General features: G+C 42.2%; 1 protein-coding gene across 2 annotated transcripts; it reads left to right on the top strand.

Annotated features, from left to right (window-relative positions):
- The first annotated feature begins 1,169 nt into the window (after nt 1-1,169).
- On the top strand, nt 1,170-6,384 carry LOC140503686 (sialic acid-binding Ig-like lectin 14). 2 transcript variants are annotated; one of them, XM_072607855.1, is made up of 10 exons: nt 1,170-1,294; nt 1,508-1,876; nt 2,306-2,587; nt 2,813-2,857; nt 3,001-3,264; nt 3,743-4,021; nt 4,237-4,284; nt 4,507-4,695; nt 4,873-4,999; nt 5,149-6,384. In XM_072607855.1, the coding sequence occupies exons 1-10, from the start codon at nt 1,249-1,251 to the stop codon at nt 5,150-5,152; spliced, it is 1,653 nt and encodes a 550-aa protein (XP_072463956.1). In that variant the 5' UTR covers nt 1,170-1,248; the 3' UTR covers nt 5,153-6,384. The 2 variants fall into 2 exon arrangements, with proteins under 2 accessions (XP_072463956.1, XP_072463955.1); XM_072607854.1 differs by having other exon boundaries at nt 1,171-1,294; nt 4,432-4,695.
- Nucleotides 6,385-14,274: the final 7,890 nt, after the last annotated feature.

The raw sequence follows: 14,274 nt of genomic DNA, 5'->3' as shown, positions 1-14,274 counted from the left end.
GGAGGATTTCTTTTCTCCCTCTTTCTTTTTCTTTAAAATGTGTTCTTTGTTATATGGGATGGTTGTCTTGGAGGAGAACAGTGAAGGAGACAAGTAGAAATTTATGAACTGTAAAAACAAAAGATAAAAATTCATTTAAAAATAAAAAAATGCATGTTATGAAATGATTAAGTTCCTATAAAAAAGAAGCACAAGAAGGAGAGGAGGGATTCAAGGGGAGATCTAAGCTATATAAAAACGAGATAGCAACAAAAATTTATCTTTTTAAGAACAATAACAAGAAAAGTGAAGGTTTTAAGTTTATAAGAATCAAGCTCCTCCCTTCTTCTCTAATTCCTGGCTCCCCCCACAAGGTTGTTAGTGGGTTTTTTTTTTTTTGCAGAGGTAGGGGATCTTACATATAACATCAGGCTTTTTTCCATGTTCGTCAGCTCGGTTGAATTTTTTTCTCCTCATTTTATTCTTTACATCATAAGGGATGGCTCCCTGTAAGTAGGAGAAGGAAAGAATATAGTAGGAAATATAGTTAATATAGAAACAAAAGTTATTGATTACAAAAAATAAAGGGAGAAAAAAGAATATGTGGTTTGCTCCTATCGGCCCTCACTCACTGTCTGCCTCCCAGGGATAGCATTTTGTCCTTTCATTATGTAAATAAAAGTTATTGCTATGATTAATGTTGCAATCTCTATTATTATTATCAGCATCCATCCCATAAAGGGACAGGGATGGGACAGGAGCCAGGAAAAATTATCAGGGAAATCTTGAGGAGAAAGAGATGGATTCTAGCAGACATCCTAAAGAGGGAGGGATACAGTTAGGGGACAGCTATGAAATCCAGCATGGCACAATGGTAAGATCATGGAGGGACAGGGAAAGGGTAAGAAAGGGATCTCCTTTCCATGTTTGGTTCCTTCCACTCCCTCTTCCCTGAGGAAGGAGTCCTTTCAGACTTAGGGTCACTAGCCCACTGACCACAAGGAGCCAAGGAAAGAAAGAGGGCATGCTGGCCACTGCCATGCTGGCATCTTTCCTCAGCTCCCCTCCCCTCCTATGAAGCTGGAGGTCCCTGAGCCCAGGTTCAATGATCTGAGAACTCCTCTTTCCATGCCTCCTCACCCCTCCTGTTCCTGTTCCTCTCTTCCTCTTTGCCCCAGCTCCCTGTTCCTTCCTCCTTGAAGACTTCATAATTGGATCTGATTCTGCCCAGGACTAAGTTCTGGCCTCTCCTGAGCCCTGGATCTCACCATGGACCTATTGCTAGTGCTACTGCTGCTGTCCCTGCTCTGGAGGGGTAAGTGGGGATAGAGCCAGGGCTGAAGGTGCTTGGGGAGACAAGGAAGAGTCAGGGTGGGAATGGCCCTGGAAAGGTTGGGGAGCAGAATGGGGGAATACAAGAAATCACAGTCTCTCTCTCTCTCTCTCTCTCTCTCTCTCTCTCTCTCTCTCTCTCTCTCTCTCTCTCTCTCTCTCTCTCTCTCTCTCTCTCTCCTGCCTCCCTCCATAGCAACCATTTCTCAAAATACAGAGTATGGGATTAATGTCCAGAACACAGTGACTGTGCAGGAGGGCCTATGTGTCTCCATCCCCTGCTCCTTCTATTACCCCCAACGATATAAGAATAATAAGGAAGTTCATGTATACTGGTACTATACTAACTTTTGGAAAAGCTATCTTGCGGCCACCAATGACCCGCAAAAAAGTGTTCATACCTGGGCCAAAGACCGGTTCCTCCTCACTGGAGATCCCCAGATGGACAACTGCTCCCTGCATGTTGAGAGGGCCCAGAAAAATGATCATGGGAGTTACTCAATCCAGGTGAAGAAGAAGAATATGGATCAAGATTGCACAAACACGATATCTATCCGGGTAGCTGGTGAGGACTCTATTCCAGGAAAGTGTTTGGGTGCTAATGGGTACTCCTGGGTGAGGACCAGTGTGGGATTCAGGGAAGGACATACTGATGGAAGTCTTTAGACTCCTGGCTAGGACACACTACATAACCCCAGTCAAGGATGAGCATCTCAGGGTCTAGGCACTGAGAGACAGAGCTGGAGGGAGGAGGGGTCACTGTGGGGGCCATCCAAGTGGCAAACACACATATGAGGTGAGGGGGGTGATCCTGAGGCTGTGAAAAGGATGGAGACACTGCAGAGTCCTCTACTTGGGATGAGAAGCTCAATTCCTGGGGAAGGTGAGGGATGGGTGGGCCTGGAGGAATAAGGGGCAGGACCTACTGGAGACCTAAAAAGGACAATCCCAAAATCCCTCCTCCTACACCCTGATGCACTTTCTCCTCCCCCAGATCTGACCCAGAAGCCAAAAGTGTACATTCCAAAGATCCTGGTGTCAGGACACCAGGTGAATTTGTCCTGCACAGTTCCTGGGGCCTGCCTGGGGACACGCATCACTTTCCTCTGGACTGGAACTGCCCTGTCATCTCATAGATTTGATTCCCAAGATCTCACCTCCTCTCAACTCCTCTTTGCCCCCCAACCTCAGGACCATGGCACTAGCCTCACCTGTCGGGTGACATTCAAAAATCCCAGTGTGACCACAGAGACCACAGCCCAGCTCAGGATTTTCTGTGAGTTTTGGGTAGGAAAAGGATGCTTAAGAGTCCCCAAGCAGAGAAGTGTGGGGCAGGGAGGATAGAAGACACTGGGGACCTGAATTCTGAGAGGGAAAGACAAAGTAGCATCCTATGTGTCTGTGGGAAGGAGCAATACTTGGGCCTCTTATTGCCAGTTCTGGTTTGTGAGACTGAAGATGAGTCCTGGTACCCTGGCCCACAGATATCCCTTTATTGCAGACCCTCCTCAGAATATGAAGATTACTTCCTGGGTAAATGGGACAGGTATGTTTGCATAAAGCAATTGGAGTTTGTTGGGGGGATGGGAATTTGGAGGGAAGGGCGGATTGAGGAAGGGAAAGGCTTAGGAGTCAGTCTGGGCCTGAGAAGGAAAAAGGATCAAGGTTTTCTTCCCTTTCTCTCTCAAGGTCCAGTATTCCCAGGAAACACCTCATCCTTGGTGGTCTTAGAGGGTGAATCCCTAACTCTGATCTGTTACACGAATAGTAAGCCCCCAGCTACAATGAGCTGGACCTACGGACACCAAATCCTTAATTCTACTAAGGCCCTAGATCCTGGGGTCCTGGGCCTGGAGCTGTCGAAACTGAGGAATGAGGACAGCGGAGAATACACCTGCCAAGCCAGGAACTCACTGGGGCATCAGAACTACTCAGTTAGACTCTGTGTGCAGAGTGAGTCAGAGGGAACACACACACACGCGCACACACACACACACATACACACACACACACACACACACACATACACACACCCAAGAGTCTTCCTCCAGCCCTTTCTATAAAGAAACATGATCCCAGGCAGGAGTGAGCCCCTCAGGGTGTGCTTGAGAACAGAGGGAAGAGCGGGGGTTGTTCATGGAGAAGTCAGGAACGCAGATTGGTGAATTGGGAGGAATTGTCCTGAGGCTGTCAGCTGAAGGGACACATGGTGGAGACCTCCAATAGAGGAAATGGAACCTCAGACTGGGTTGATAGATCAACTCAGGCCTTGAGGAGGATGAGAGATGGCTAAGGGGGAGGGGGACAGAGTCAGGGTGCTAGAGTAGGCATTTTGGGAAATAATCTCCTGGGGTCATAACAGGGGAAATACCAGGGCTGTCACCGGCATAAACAAACTGTTTCTCCAGTCACTGTCTCTCTCCTCTCTCAGCTGTAATGCAGAAGCCAGAGGTACACATTCCAGAGATCCTGGAGTCAGGGCACCAGGTCACCCTGATCTGTTTGGTCCCTGGGGCCTGTAGAGAGGGGAAACACTTTACCTACCTCTGGACTGGGACTGCCCTTTCTTCTCAGGATTCTGCCCTGCTGAATACCTCCGAACTCCTCTTCACCCCCCAGTCCCAGGATCATGGCACTAACATTACCTGCCACGTGACATTCCCAAAGGCTAGAGTGAGCACAGAGAGGACTGTCCAGCTAAGGGTAACCTGTAAGTGATGGGAAGGGGGAAGCAAGGTGCCTGGGTCTGCTCAAGGTAAAGAGGGCTAGAGGGGAAGGTCCAGGACCTCAGACATCAGGTGCCTGGTGAGGTACCTGAGAAGGCAGGAAGAGGCAGGCTCTAGGGAAGGGATAAAGTTGGGGGATGGGAGGCCCTGGTTTCTAAGGCTGAAGGGCTCCAGCCCAGACACTATTGTTCCATTTCAGACCCTCCTCAGAATTTGACCATCAGTGTTTCCTGGGCAAACCAAACAGGTAGGTTTTCAGGAAGCAACAGGGTGGCGTGTGAGGGACAGGAAGAAAGATCTGAACCTCCTTTGACCTCTAAGGTCAGTCCAGAACCAAACTAGAATAAGAGTTGGAGCCTTCATCCCCATCCCTGGCTCTCCTTTCCCTCTCCAGGCCCAGAATTATTAGAAAACGCATCATCCCTGCATGTCCTAGAGGGTGAGTCCTTGACTCTGATCTGTGCCACAGAAAGCCACCCCCCAGCCACTCTTATGTGGATCTACGGGAACCAAGTCCTGAAGTCTTCAGAGGCCTTGGATCCTGGGATCTTGCACCTAGAACTGTCCAAACTGGGGCCCAAGGACAGAGGCGAATACACCTGCCAAGCTCTGCACCCACTGGGATCTCAACATCACTCATTGAGACTCTGTGTGCAGAGTGAGTGTGAGGGAACTGGGAGGTAGAACTGAGTAAGCCCCCAGCATCCCCATCTCCCCCAGGTGCCTGCAGCAGTGGCTGCTGGAGGCTCTAGCCTGATATCTGGGTCCTGAGAGCAGAGCTGAAGCCTGGGGGTAGGGCATGCCCCTTCTAGCCCCCAATCTCTGTCTCCCTCAGCCTGTGCTTGCTGCCTTATTTCTGAGGAGAACGGTTCTTGGCCTCTGATCTTCACCCTGATCCGAGGAGTGCTCATGGGAGTCAGCTTTCTTCTCACCTATGGTCTCACCTGGCTTTATTACACCTGGTAAGTTGGAGTCTGCCCCCTTCCTGACAGGTCTCAGGGATCCTGGACCCCAGAAACCTTAACCTGTAACTTCCCCTGGTCAGGACTGGAATGGTGTCAGAAGCTTGCCTGAGCTTAACCTCTGACAGGGGTTTGTGTTTTCTCTACAGTTGAGTCAATCCGCCCCTGGACACTATGGATAAGAGTGAGCTGATGGACCTTTACTCAGTCCCTGTGTACTCTGTAACCCAAGATATGTCAAAGACTCGGGACTACTGGATAAAATCGCAGTAGCTAGCATCTCATTGATTTTCAATTCTTGTTCTCTTATGTCCCAAGGGACCGCATTAGCGCTTAGAAATCCTTTCAGTCACCTTTTGTTGACTCCCATATTTACTTTCCAAAGGCATGGTTCCAAACTTTCTTCTCCATTCTCAAGCCCCTGACCCCACCTTGTCATCTGCTCTCAGAAGATGCTCTGGTCTCCTAATTCCCTGAGAAGACCTACTCTCCTCATCTCACCCGAACAAGCTCCCTTTCCTCATCTCCTCTTGCTCTCTAGTCTCTGAAGACTGAGTCATCCTCTGGGCCCCTCATCTTAATCTTGAAACCATAGCCTCCTACATTTCCCATCTCATTCCTAGAAATTCAGGAGGTTTCCAGTACCAACCCCTTCCTGATCAGAAATCCACTGGACAACTTCCTTGAAATGTGGTCATGCATTTTCTGCTAAGAGACCTCAAATAATGGTGTGTGCTGGACCCTCTGAAGCAGCTCATTCCACGTTAATATAGCTTAGGAAGCTCTTCATTGCCCCAATATGGCTTACATGTCTCCCCTCCCCTCTGCTTCTTCTGGCCTCTGGGTCAATCAGAATAAGTCTTATTCACATGATCATCCTTCAAAACACTTCAAGAAAACCATATCTCCCCACCTCCTTTCCCAAGTTTTCCCCTCTCCAGGCTAAACATACCCATTTCCTTCAAATTGTCCTCAAATGGCATGTTCTCTAGCCCTACTCTCATCATCCTGCTATCTTTTACATGGAAAAATGGCATTAGTGACTCCATTTTTCCTTTATCCACCATTTTATAAAGCTAAGTTTCAACTGCTTGTAAGTCACTTGATTTTGGAGAAGTCACAAAATTACTCCCCCTCCCAAAGTTTACCTGACTTAAATGATGTCACAAAACTAACTCTCTCCCTCTCACCTCAGTGTCTTCCAATATTCTCTACCAATAAGAAAACAGGTATCTCAATCCCTATAATCCTATTTTTCACTCCCTCCAATATGTATATTAACTGAGTAAAAACCAGTGGTTGGTGACCTTGGTTACTGAAAGCCTTGGGCCCGATTTGTTTCTGCAGCCATATACAATACTAAATAAATCATTGTCTGGATGCAACTACTTAGTCTCTTTATTCTATCATAACACACTCCTCCCCTTTTTCTCTTCTACTTGTCAATATTCTTCCTCAAATAGGAGCTCCCAAACTGAACACAGTAGTCCAGATAGGTCTTCTCCAGGGTAGAGGAGAGTGGGACTCTCCCCTCTTTGTTACCTGAGCTCTCGGCTTTATTATAACAGGGAGGATGGAGCTGGGCATACTCACTGGCCTTCTGAGGAGGTTAGGGCCCTTGAACTTTTCAGATAATGGAGCAATCTCTTTCTGGGACTGTGTCTCCCAAGTGGGGACCATGTCAAGGAAGACTGGCTACCAAGTCAGAAAGAGCCATTTTCTGCAAGGTAAAAAGATTGAGGAGAAATGGCTGCTCTATATTCTGCCTGGTTTGAAATACCTGGATTTGAAACACTTGGATTTTCAGGAAATGTGTTAATTCACTGATTGAAGGTAGAGGCAAGATATCTCTCATTTCTCCCACTTCCCTTAGACATTGCAAACATATGATGATGAGAACATGTGCTTCCCTAGGGCAGCCTGAGAGTGGACCTCAAGCTCTTGGCTCTTTTTTCTACGTTGTGTTTCTTTTGCTAAGCAAAGGTTCACCAATCAGTGATCCTGACAGGTGGACTGTTTCATCCTTCACAGCTTCTGGGAGGCCACAGGTTTCTGGGCTCTTTTGTTTTCTACATCCAACTGTATCACTTTTCAGAAAAGTTGCCGCTTTGCCAGAGAAACTCCAAGGCAGAGGAGGAGGAAAAGGAAGACAACACCACTTAACATGACTGAAAGCTTGGGCCACGCCATGCCTGTCTAGGAGAGCTGGACTTGTGAATTGTGCAGACCAAGCTGTGTATGTGTTCATCCTTCGTTTTTGAAGAAGACCATGGCATCAGAGAAATGATGACATGACTTGCACTTGACTTAGTTTTGAGTGAGGGAGGGTTGTACAGCTCACCAGCCTCACTTTCTTCTCCTGAGCCATCTGAATCCAACTACCAGATATTCATCAGGGTGACTGGAGATGGCCCAGAATGCAATGGGAAACCTTGGCCTTTTTAGACAAGGCCTTTTCAGGCAATCACTTAGAGGGAGGTAATGTCCATTCATTGAATAGGCCTCTTTAAGAAGTAGTCAGGGAATGGCCCCTTTAATGAGCAAAAGAAAAAAATAGCTAAATCAAGTTGGAAGAGAAAGAGAAACTATTACTATTGACAATCACTCTAAGTCAGACATTAAGTGGTTCTTGGGCAGGGACCTTTTGTTGTTCAACCTATGAGCTTCAGGGTGCATTGGGTTTAAGAGACTAAAGAGGTTCCACAGGTCAGATTGATAAACTCAAACCAAAAGGATGGATTGTAACAGAAATGAATGTAATCTCTTGAATTTGGGTTCAAAAGTTAATTTCCCAAGTATAAAACAGAAATATGGTTCTATAGCAGTTCATATGAAAAACTTAATGAATTTTAGGTAATCACAATAATTCAAGTTGACCTAACATTGTGATGTTGCTGCAAAAACAAAACAAAATAATTTTACATTGGGCCAAATTAATAAAAAATATGGTGTCCACATAATAGAAATTAAGATCACGCCTGAATGTAGGAAAAATGGATAGATAGAAAGGTAGATTGATGAATAGACAGGTCAAAGGAAGAAAAGAAAAGTATACAGGTGTATAGATAATAGAATGATTAGATATAGAAAGACAGATGGGTTATAAAAGTAGATAAATTTATAGAAGAAAATAGCCCCAGCTCTGAAGGAGCTTACACTCTATTTTTGAACAACCTCTACACAGATAAGTAAAGCAGTTCAGAGGTGAAAGCTCGGAGGTCCTGCAAAGTGCCTTGACTTTTCAGAGAAGTTGAAATGATGGTAATGGACAATTAAGAATTTCTTCATGCAAGTTTATTTAATATAGTATGTTGGATATTCTCCCAGTTAAAGGACATCACTCCCCGCAGTTCTGCGTAGCTCCCACCAGTTGGTGCTAAGCACAACCCTTCCCTTTGTACTCCTGCAGTTCTGCTGGTCTCAGAGGAAGCGTGGGCATCATTTTGAATGGAAGACAGCTCTACTGAGTCAGATGCTTTTCTGTATAGCCAGGAAAGTCCCTGTTATGCCTCCAGGAATTGTGAATTCTCTGCTCCTCTCTGTCAATTATATGACTATAAAGATGGGGTCCAGTGTAGAAAATTGCCTGAAAAAAAAGCTTACCTGTTCTGTTTCATCAAGCAAGGATGATCTCAAGGCTTATAGGGAACACCAAGCTCTCTGGATTATAGAAAGTCATCTGAGAGGGCCCTGAGCCTGGGCTCTGACCCCTCTTCTGTGCCATAGGATGAAGCAGGTGTACAACTTCTACTCTCCTACCTCTCGCTTCCTCTCCCAATACTACCGGCCTTATAGATGTTTTATTTTTCAAGAAACATTTATGACACCTTGGGTTTGAGATCAAAGTAATGAAAATGTCCTCACAATTTTCCCCCTTCACTTGATTGTGTCAAGCAAAAGCTTTGTTCAGATTTGTAACGCATCAGAAGAGAGTGTAATAAGATTAACAATGATGAATTTTGAATGGCACCCAGCAGAACATGGCACATGGGCACTTAATAATCCTTGATAATGATGGCTGATTCTAGGCATCCTGAAATTCAGGGAAAATCCCTCCAATACCTTCTCTTTGCCCTAGGGAATCATCAACTGATAGGTTATCAGTATTTAGTGCATTCAGAAGTATAGATACATACAGACACACCAAAAATTCTCTTAAAATATGGGTAGATTATTCTCATTTAAATTTGAAATTGGCATATGAATCAGCAGATGTGAATGTTGTCTCACTTCCCCTTTCATTATAATGACCCTATTCATAGTTTGGGGTAAGAGTTTGGGGTTTTTTTTTCTGATTTGGCAGCTTCTCTTTTTTTATATTTTGAAGAACAATCTCTCCATGCTTTTTCAAAAGTGAATCCTCTCCAGTACCTTTTGTTTCCAGGTGGACCTGGCCCAGTTCAGCTGCTCTCTCTGATTTTATATTCTTATGTGTCGTTTCTGCTTTCTCATTGATCTAAGTGCAAATATGGAAGTTCCACTCTCATGGATAATGAATGAGCACAGATTCCTAGAAGCATGTTGGCAATTCCATTTTTTGCTTATCTATTGTCCTTTCAAGTTCTTTTTTTCCCCAAATTTTCTTTTCTATTATTGTGAACTTGGCAAACATCCAACATGATCATTTCCATCTCCAGAAAAAGAACAAAAAAGACTTGTATATGAAACTCAGAAGCTCCGTTATATATAGCCTAGGTTTTAAAGTATATAATAAGTTTACCACAGTAGATCCAAAACTGTCCTATTATTTTTGTCTCTTGTTTATTTTTAAAAGTTGTATGGATGCTATTTTTTTTTTTGCATTAATATAACTCTTGTCCCCTTCCCCCCGCCAAAAAAATAAAAATCCTCCTTTGTAACAAATAAGTATAGTCAGGAAAAACAAACCCACACATTCTGTCCCACTAGCTCATTGTTCCTCTATCAAGAGACAGGAAACATGCTTCACCATCAGTGACTGTTTACTGCGTTGATCAGCATTCTGAATTCTTACAAAGCTGTTTTCTTTATAATGTTTGTGTTACAGAACGTACAGCCTTTTCTCTCCTGCTCAATATCAGTTCAAAAAAAATCTTCCAAAGTTTCACTGAATCTGTCATATTTCCAGTCATGTGCTGGTAAATATTTAACAACCAGCTCTTCTAAAATACATGGTATACTTTTAGGTTTAACCTGAATTATTACCATTTTCTTCGTGACTTCCTTAATTCTAGATAATCAACAAAATAATAAATCCAGCCCTGATTTATAGCGTTTGCTGATTTCCAAGATTTACAACATGCTCATAATGAAAATTTAGCAATTAACTCTTGTGAAGCTGTACAAACTGACTCCAGTATCTGTCATTTTTTTAGCATAATAATGCTCCAGCACATGCATATGCCACAATTTGTTCAGCTATCCCCCAATTGATTGATATTCTTCCTTAACTTCCAGTTTTGTACTGTTAAGAAGTGCTGCTATAAATATTTCTATACACTTGGGGCCTTTTTTTCCATTTTTGGTTTTTTGTTGTGTTTTGGTCTCATCAAACATACCTAGTAGTAACATTGCTGGGTCCAAGGATATACATAGTTAAGTGGTTCTTTGACCATTGTATCAAATTGCTTTCCAGAATGGTTAAACCAGTTGTCTGCTCCACCAATAATGCATCAGTATGCCTATCTTCCCATTTCCCTTCCAACAATTATTATTTTCCTTTTTTTGGATATCATTTATAATGTGAGGAATCTGAGTAGGATCTCACTCAGAATTGCTTTAATTGACTTTTCTCTCATTATTAGTCATTTGAAGCATTTTCCCTAAGGTTATTGATAACTTGTATTTCTTCTTTTGAGAACTGGAAGTTTTGGTCATTTATCTTCGAGAGAATGGCTCTTGTTCAAATATACTTTAAGAAATTTCTTATTTACAGAATATCAGATCCTTATTGGTGAAATTTGCTATAAAGATTTTTCCCGGTTAACTGTTAATCTTCTCATTTTAACTATTTGACTTTATGGACAAATTTTCAGTTTTATGTAATGAAAATTGTGGCTTTCTCTCCTGTGATTATCCTTATCCCTGACTTCTTCCCCTATTCATAGTTGTGAAAGGTATCTCCTTCCTTGCTCCTCTAGGATATAACCTTTTAAACCTAGGTCATATATCTATTTGGAAGTTATTGTGGTTTATAGGATGACATGTTGATCAAAACCTGGAGTTCACAGATCACCCCCCCCAAGGGCTCCATGGATAGACTTCAGGAAGTTTATGAACTTAAAAGGGAAAATATTTATTTTCACCGGCCTCTCTCTGAAACTTAGCATTTCCTTCAATTATGAATATAGGTAGTATACAATAATAGAATTGCGGTACCCATGACTCTGCCACCAAGAGAAATCACAGCTATTTTCAAATCACATTACAGTTGTTGCAGATATCTTGAAATGTCCTTAATACTTATTTAAATTGTATTTTTATTTATTTTTTATTTGTATATTATACATTTTATAAATAATATAGTATTATTTATACTATATTTATATTACTTCAAAAAGTTCTGTAGTTATGAGATTTGCCACTTACTGGCAAGTGATCATGCTGCCCGTCTACCGATCACAGTGTTCAGTCCTGTCCAATTCTTCGTTACCCTGCGGACCATTGCACACCAGGCCTTTCTATCCTCCACTATCTCTCAAACAACGTCCAAGTTCACGTTCATTGTTTCCATGACACTACCCATCCATCTCATCCTCTGCCTTCTCAGTCTTTCCCAACATTAGAGGCTTTTCCAAGGAGTCCTATCTTCTCATTATGTAGCCAAAGTATTCCAGTGAATAGCCTGAATTAATTTCTTTAAATATTGACTGATATGATCTTCCTGCTATTCAAGGGACATTCAAAAGTCTTCTGCACTACAGTTCTTTGAACCACAAAAGTCTTTGAACCACAGTTCAAAGGCCTCAGTACTACAGTGCTCAGCTTTCCTTACAGTAGTACATTGCCATCGGAAAAACCATAGCTTTGACTATATGGACTTTTGTTGATAAAGTGACGTCTCTGCTTCTTGGTATGCTGTCCAGATTTGCCATAGATCTCCTTCCAAGGACCAAGTGTCTTTTAATTTCATGGCTGCAGTTGCCATCTGCAATGATCTTTGAGACCAAGAATATAAAATTTGACACGGTTTTCATTTCTTCTGCCTCTATTTGTCAGAAAGCGATGGGACTAGTTACCAAGATCTTAGTTTTTATGTTAAACTTTTAAACTCTCCTCTTTCACCCTTACCAAAAGGCTTCTAATTCCTTTTCACTTTTTGCAATCGGTATGATATCATCTGCATATAGGACGTTATTGACAGTTCTCCCGGCAACTTTAATTCAAGCTTTTGATTCATCCAGCTTGGCATTTCACATGAAGTACTCTACATATAAGTTAAATAGCCATGTCATATTTCTTTTCCAATCTTAAACCAATCGGTTGTTAACATGTTCAGTTCTAACTGTTGCTTCTTTGCCCACTTACAGGTCCCTCAGGAGACCATTAAGATGATGCAGTACTCCCATGTCTTTAAGGACCTGCCACATTTTATTATGATCCACACAGTCAAAAAAGTACAGTCAATGATGCAGAAGTAGATTTTCTTTCTGGAACTCCCTTGCTTTCTCCATAATGCACCAAATGTTACAATTTGGTCTCTAGTTCCTCTGCCTCTTCAAAAGCCAACTTGTTCTGGTCATTCTCAGTTCACATACTGCTGAAACCTAGCCTGCAGAATCTTAAGCATAACCTTGCTGGCATGTGAAATGAGCTCAACTGCTCAGTAATTTGAACATTCCTTGGCATTGCCCTTCTTTAGGATTGGGATGTAAACTGATCTTTTGTGATCCAGGGGCCACAGTTGTGTTTTCCAAATTTGTTAGCAGCACTTATATAGCCTCATCGTTTAGGGTTTTAAATAGCCCAGCTGGCATTCTGTCACCTCCACAACCCTTATTGTTAGTGATGCTTCCTAAGACCCTTTTGACTTCATTCTGTAGGAAATCTGACCCTAGATCAGTAACCACATTCTAGTAGTTATCGATGATGTTAAGATCTTTCTTGTATGGTGCTTTTTTATATTCTTTCTAACTCTTCTTAATCTCTTCTGCTTCTGTTAAATCCCTACCACTTTTGTCTTTTGTCATCACAATTTTTACATTACCTTGTTATCTCTAATTTTCTTGAAGAGATCTCTTGTTTTTCCCAGTCCGTGATTTTCTTTTATTTCTTTGCATTGAACATTTAAGAAAATGTTCTTATCCCTTCTTGCTGTTCTCAGGAATTCTGCATTCAATTGGATATATCTTTTTCCTTTCTCCTTTCCCTTTCTTTCTTTCCTCATACATTTGTAAAGCCTCATCAGACCGCCATTTTGCTTTCTTGTTTTTCTTTTTCTTTAGAATGTTTTGTGTTGCTGCCTCCTATACAATATTGTGAACCTCTGTTCATAGTTCTTCGGGTGCTCCATCTACCAGATCTAATCCCTTAAATCTATTCATCACCACTTCATAGTCTTAAGAGATATTATCTAAGTCACACCTATATGGGCTGATGGTTTTCCATACTTTCTTCAATTTAAGTCTGAATTTTACAATAACAAGCTCATGATGTGAGTCACAGTCTACAGAATATATTTCAATTTCATTGGTTTCCTTTGTAATCCCATGTATTTTAGTTTAAGCATTTAAAAACAAGAATCTGAGAAGGGGTCCATAGCCTTCACCAAACTCCCAAAAGGGTTAGACCAAGAAGCTGAGAAGCCTTGATAAAACTAATTTCTACCAGACTATTTTCCGGTTTTCCCAGGAGTTTTTGTCAAATGGTGAGTCTTAAACCAAGGGGGTCCCTATATTCATCAAGGACCATGTTACTATGTTCATCTCCTTCTCAGTCTTTTTACCCAATCTGTTCCCCTGATCATTCTATTTTTCCAAACCAATGTCAAATAAGTTTGATGAGGAGGCATTTGTATGTAGTAGAATTTGAAACCTGGTCCCGCTATGCCCTCTTTCTTCCCTCTTTTTTTTCATTATTTCCCTTTATAATCTTGATCTATCACTCCTTTAGACGAATTTTATTTTGTTGTTCTAAAAGTAACATTTTCAGGGTTTTTTAAAAATTTATTTGATATCTTTTGCTTTTCCATCATAGTCATTCCTGAGTATGCATAACCCTTCTCTCTCCCTGATCAGAGATCCTTATCTTGTTAAAAAAAATTATTTAAAGAACAAAAACAAAAGCAATCACCATAT

Source organism: Notamacropus eugenii, chromosome 5 (genome assembly GCF_028372415.1).
Source record: "Notamacropus eugenii isolate mMacEug1 chromosome 5, mMacEug1.pri_v2, whole genome shotgun sequence".
NCBI classification, from domain to species: domain Eukaryota; kingdom Metazoa; phylum Chordata; class Mammalia; order Diprotodontia; family Macropodidae; genus Notamacropus; species Notamacropus eugenii.
The sequence above is the reverse complement of the archived record's forward strand: the minus strand, read 5'-3'. Positions and strand labels throughout refer to the sequence as shown.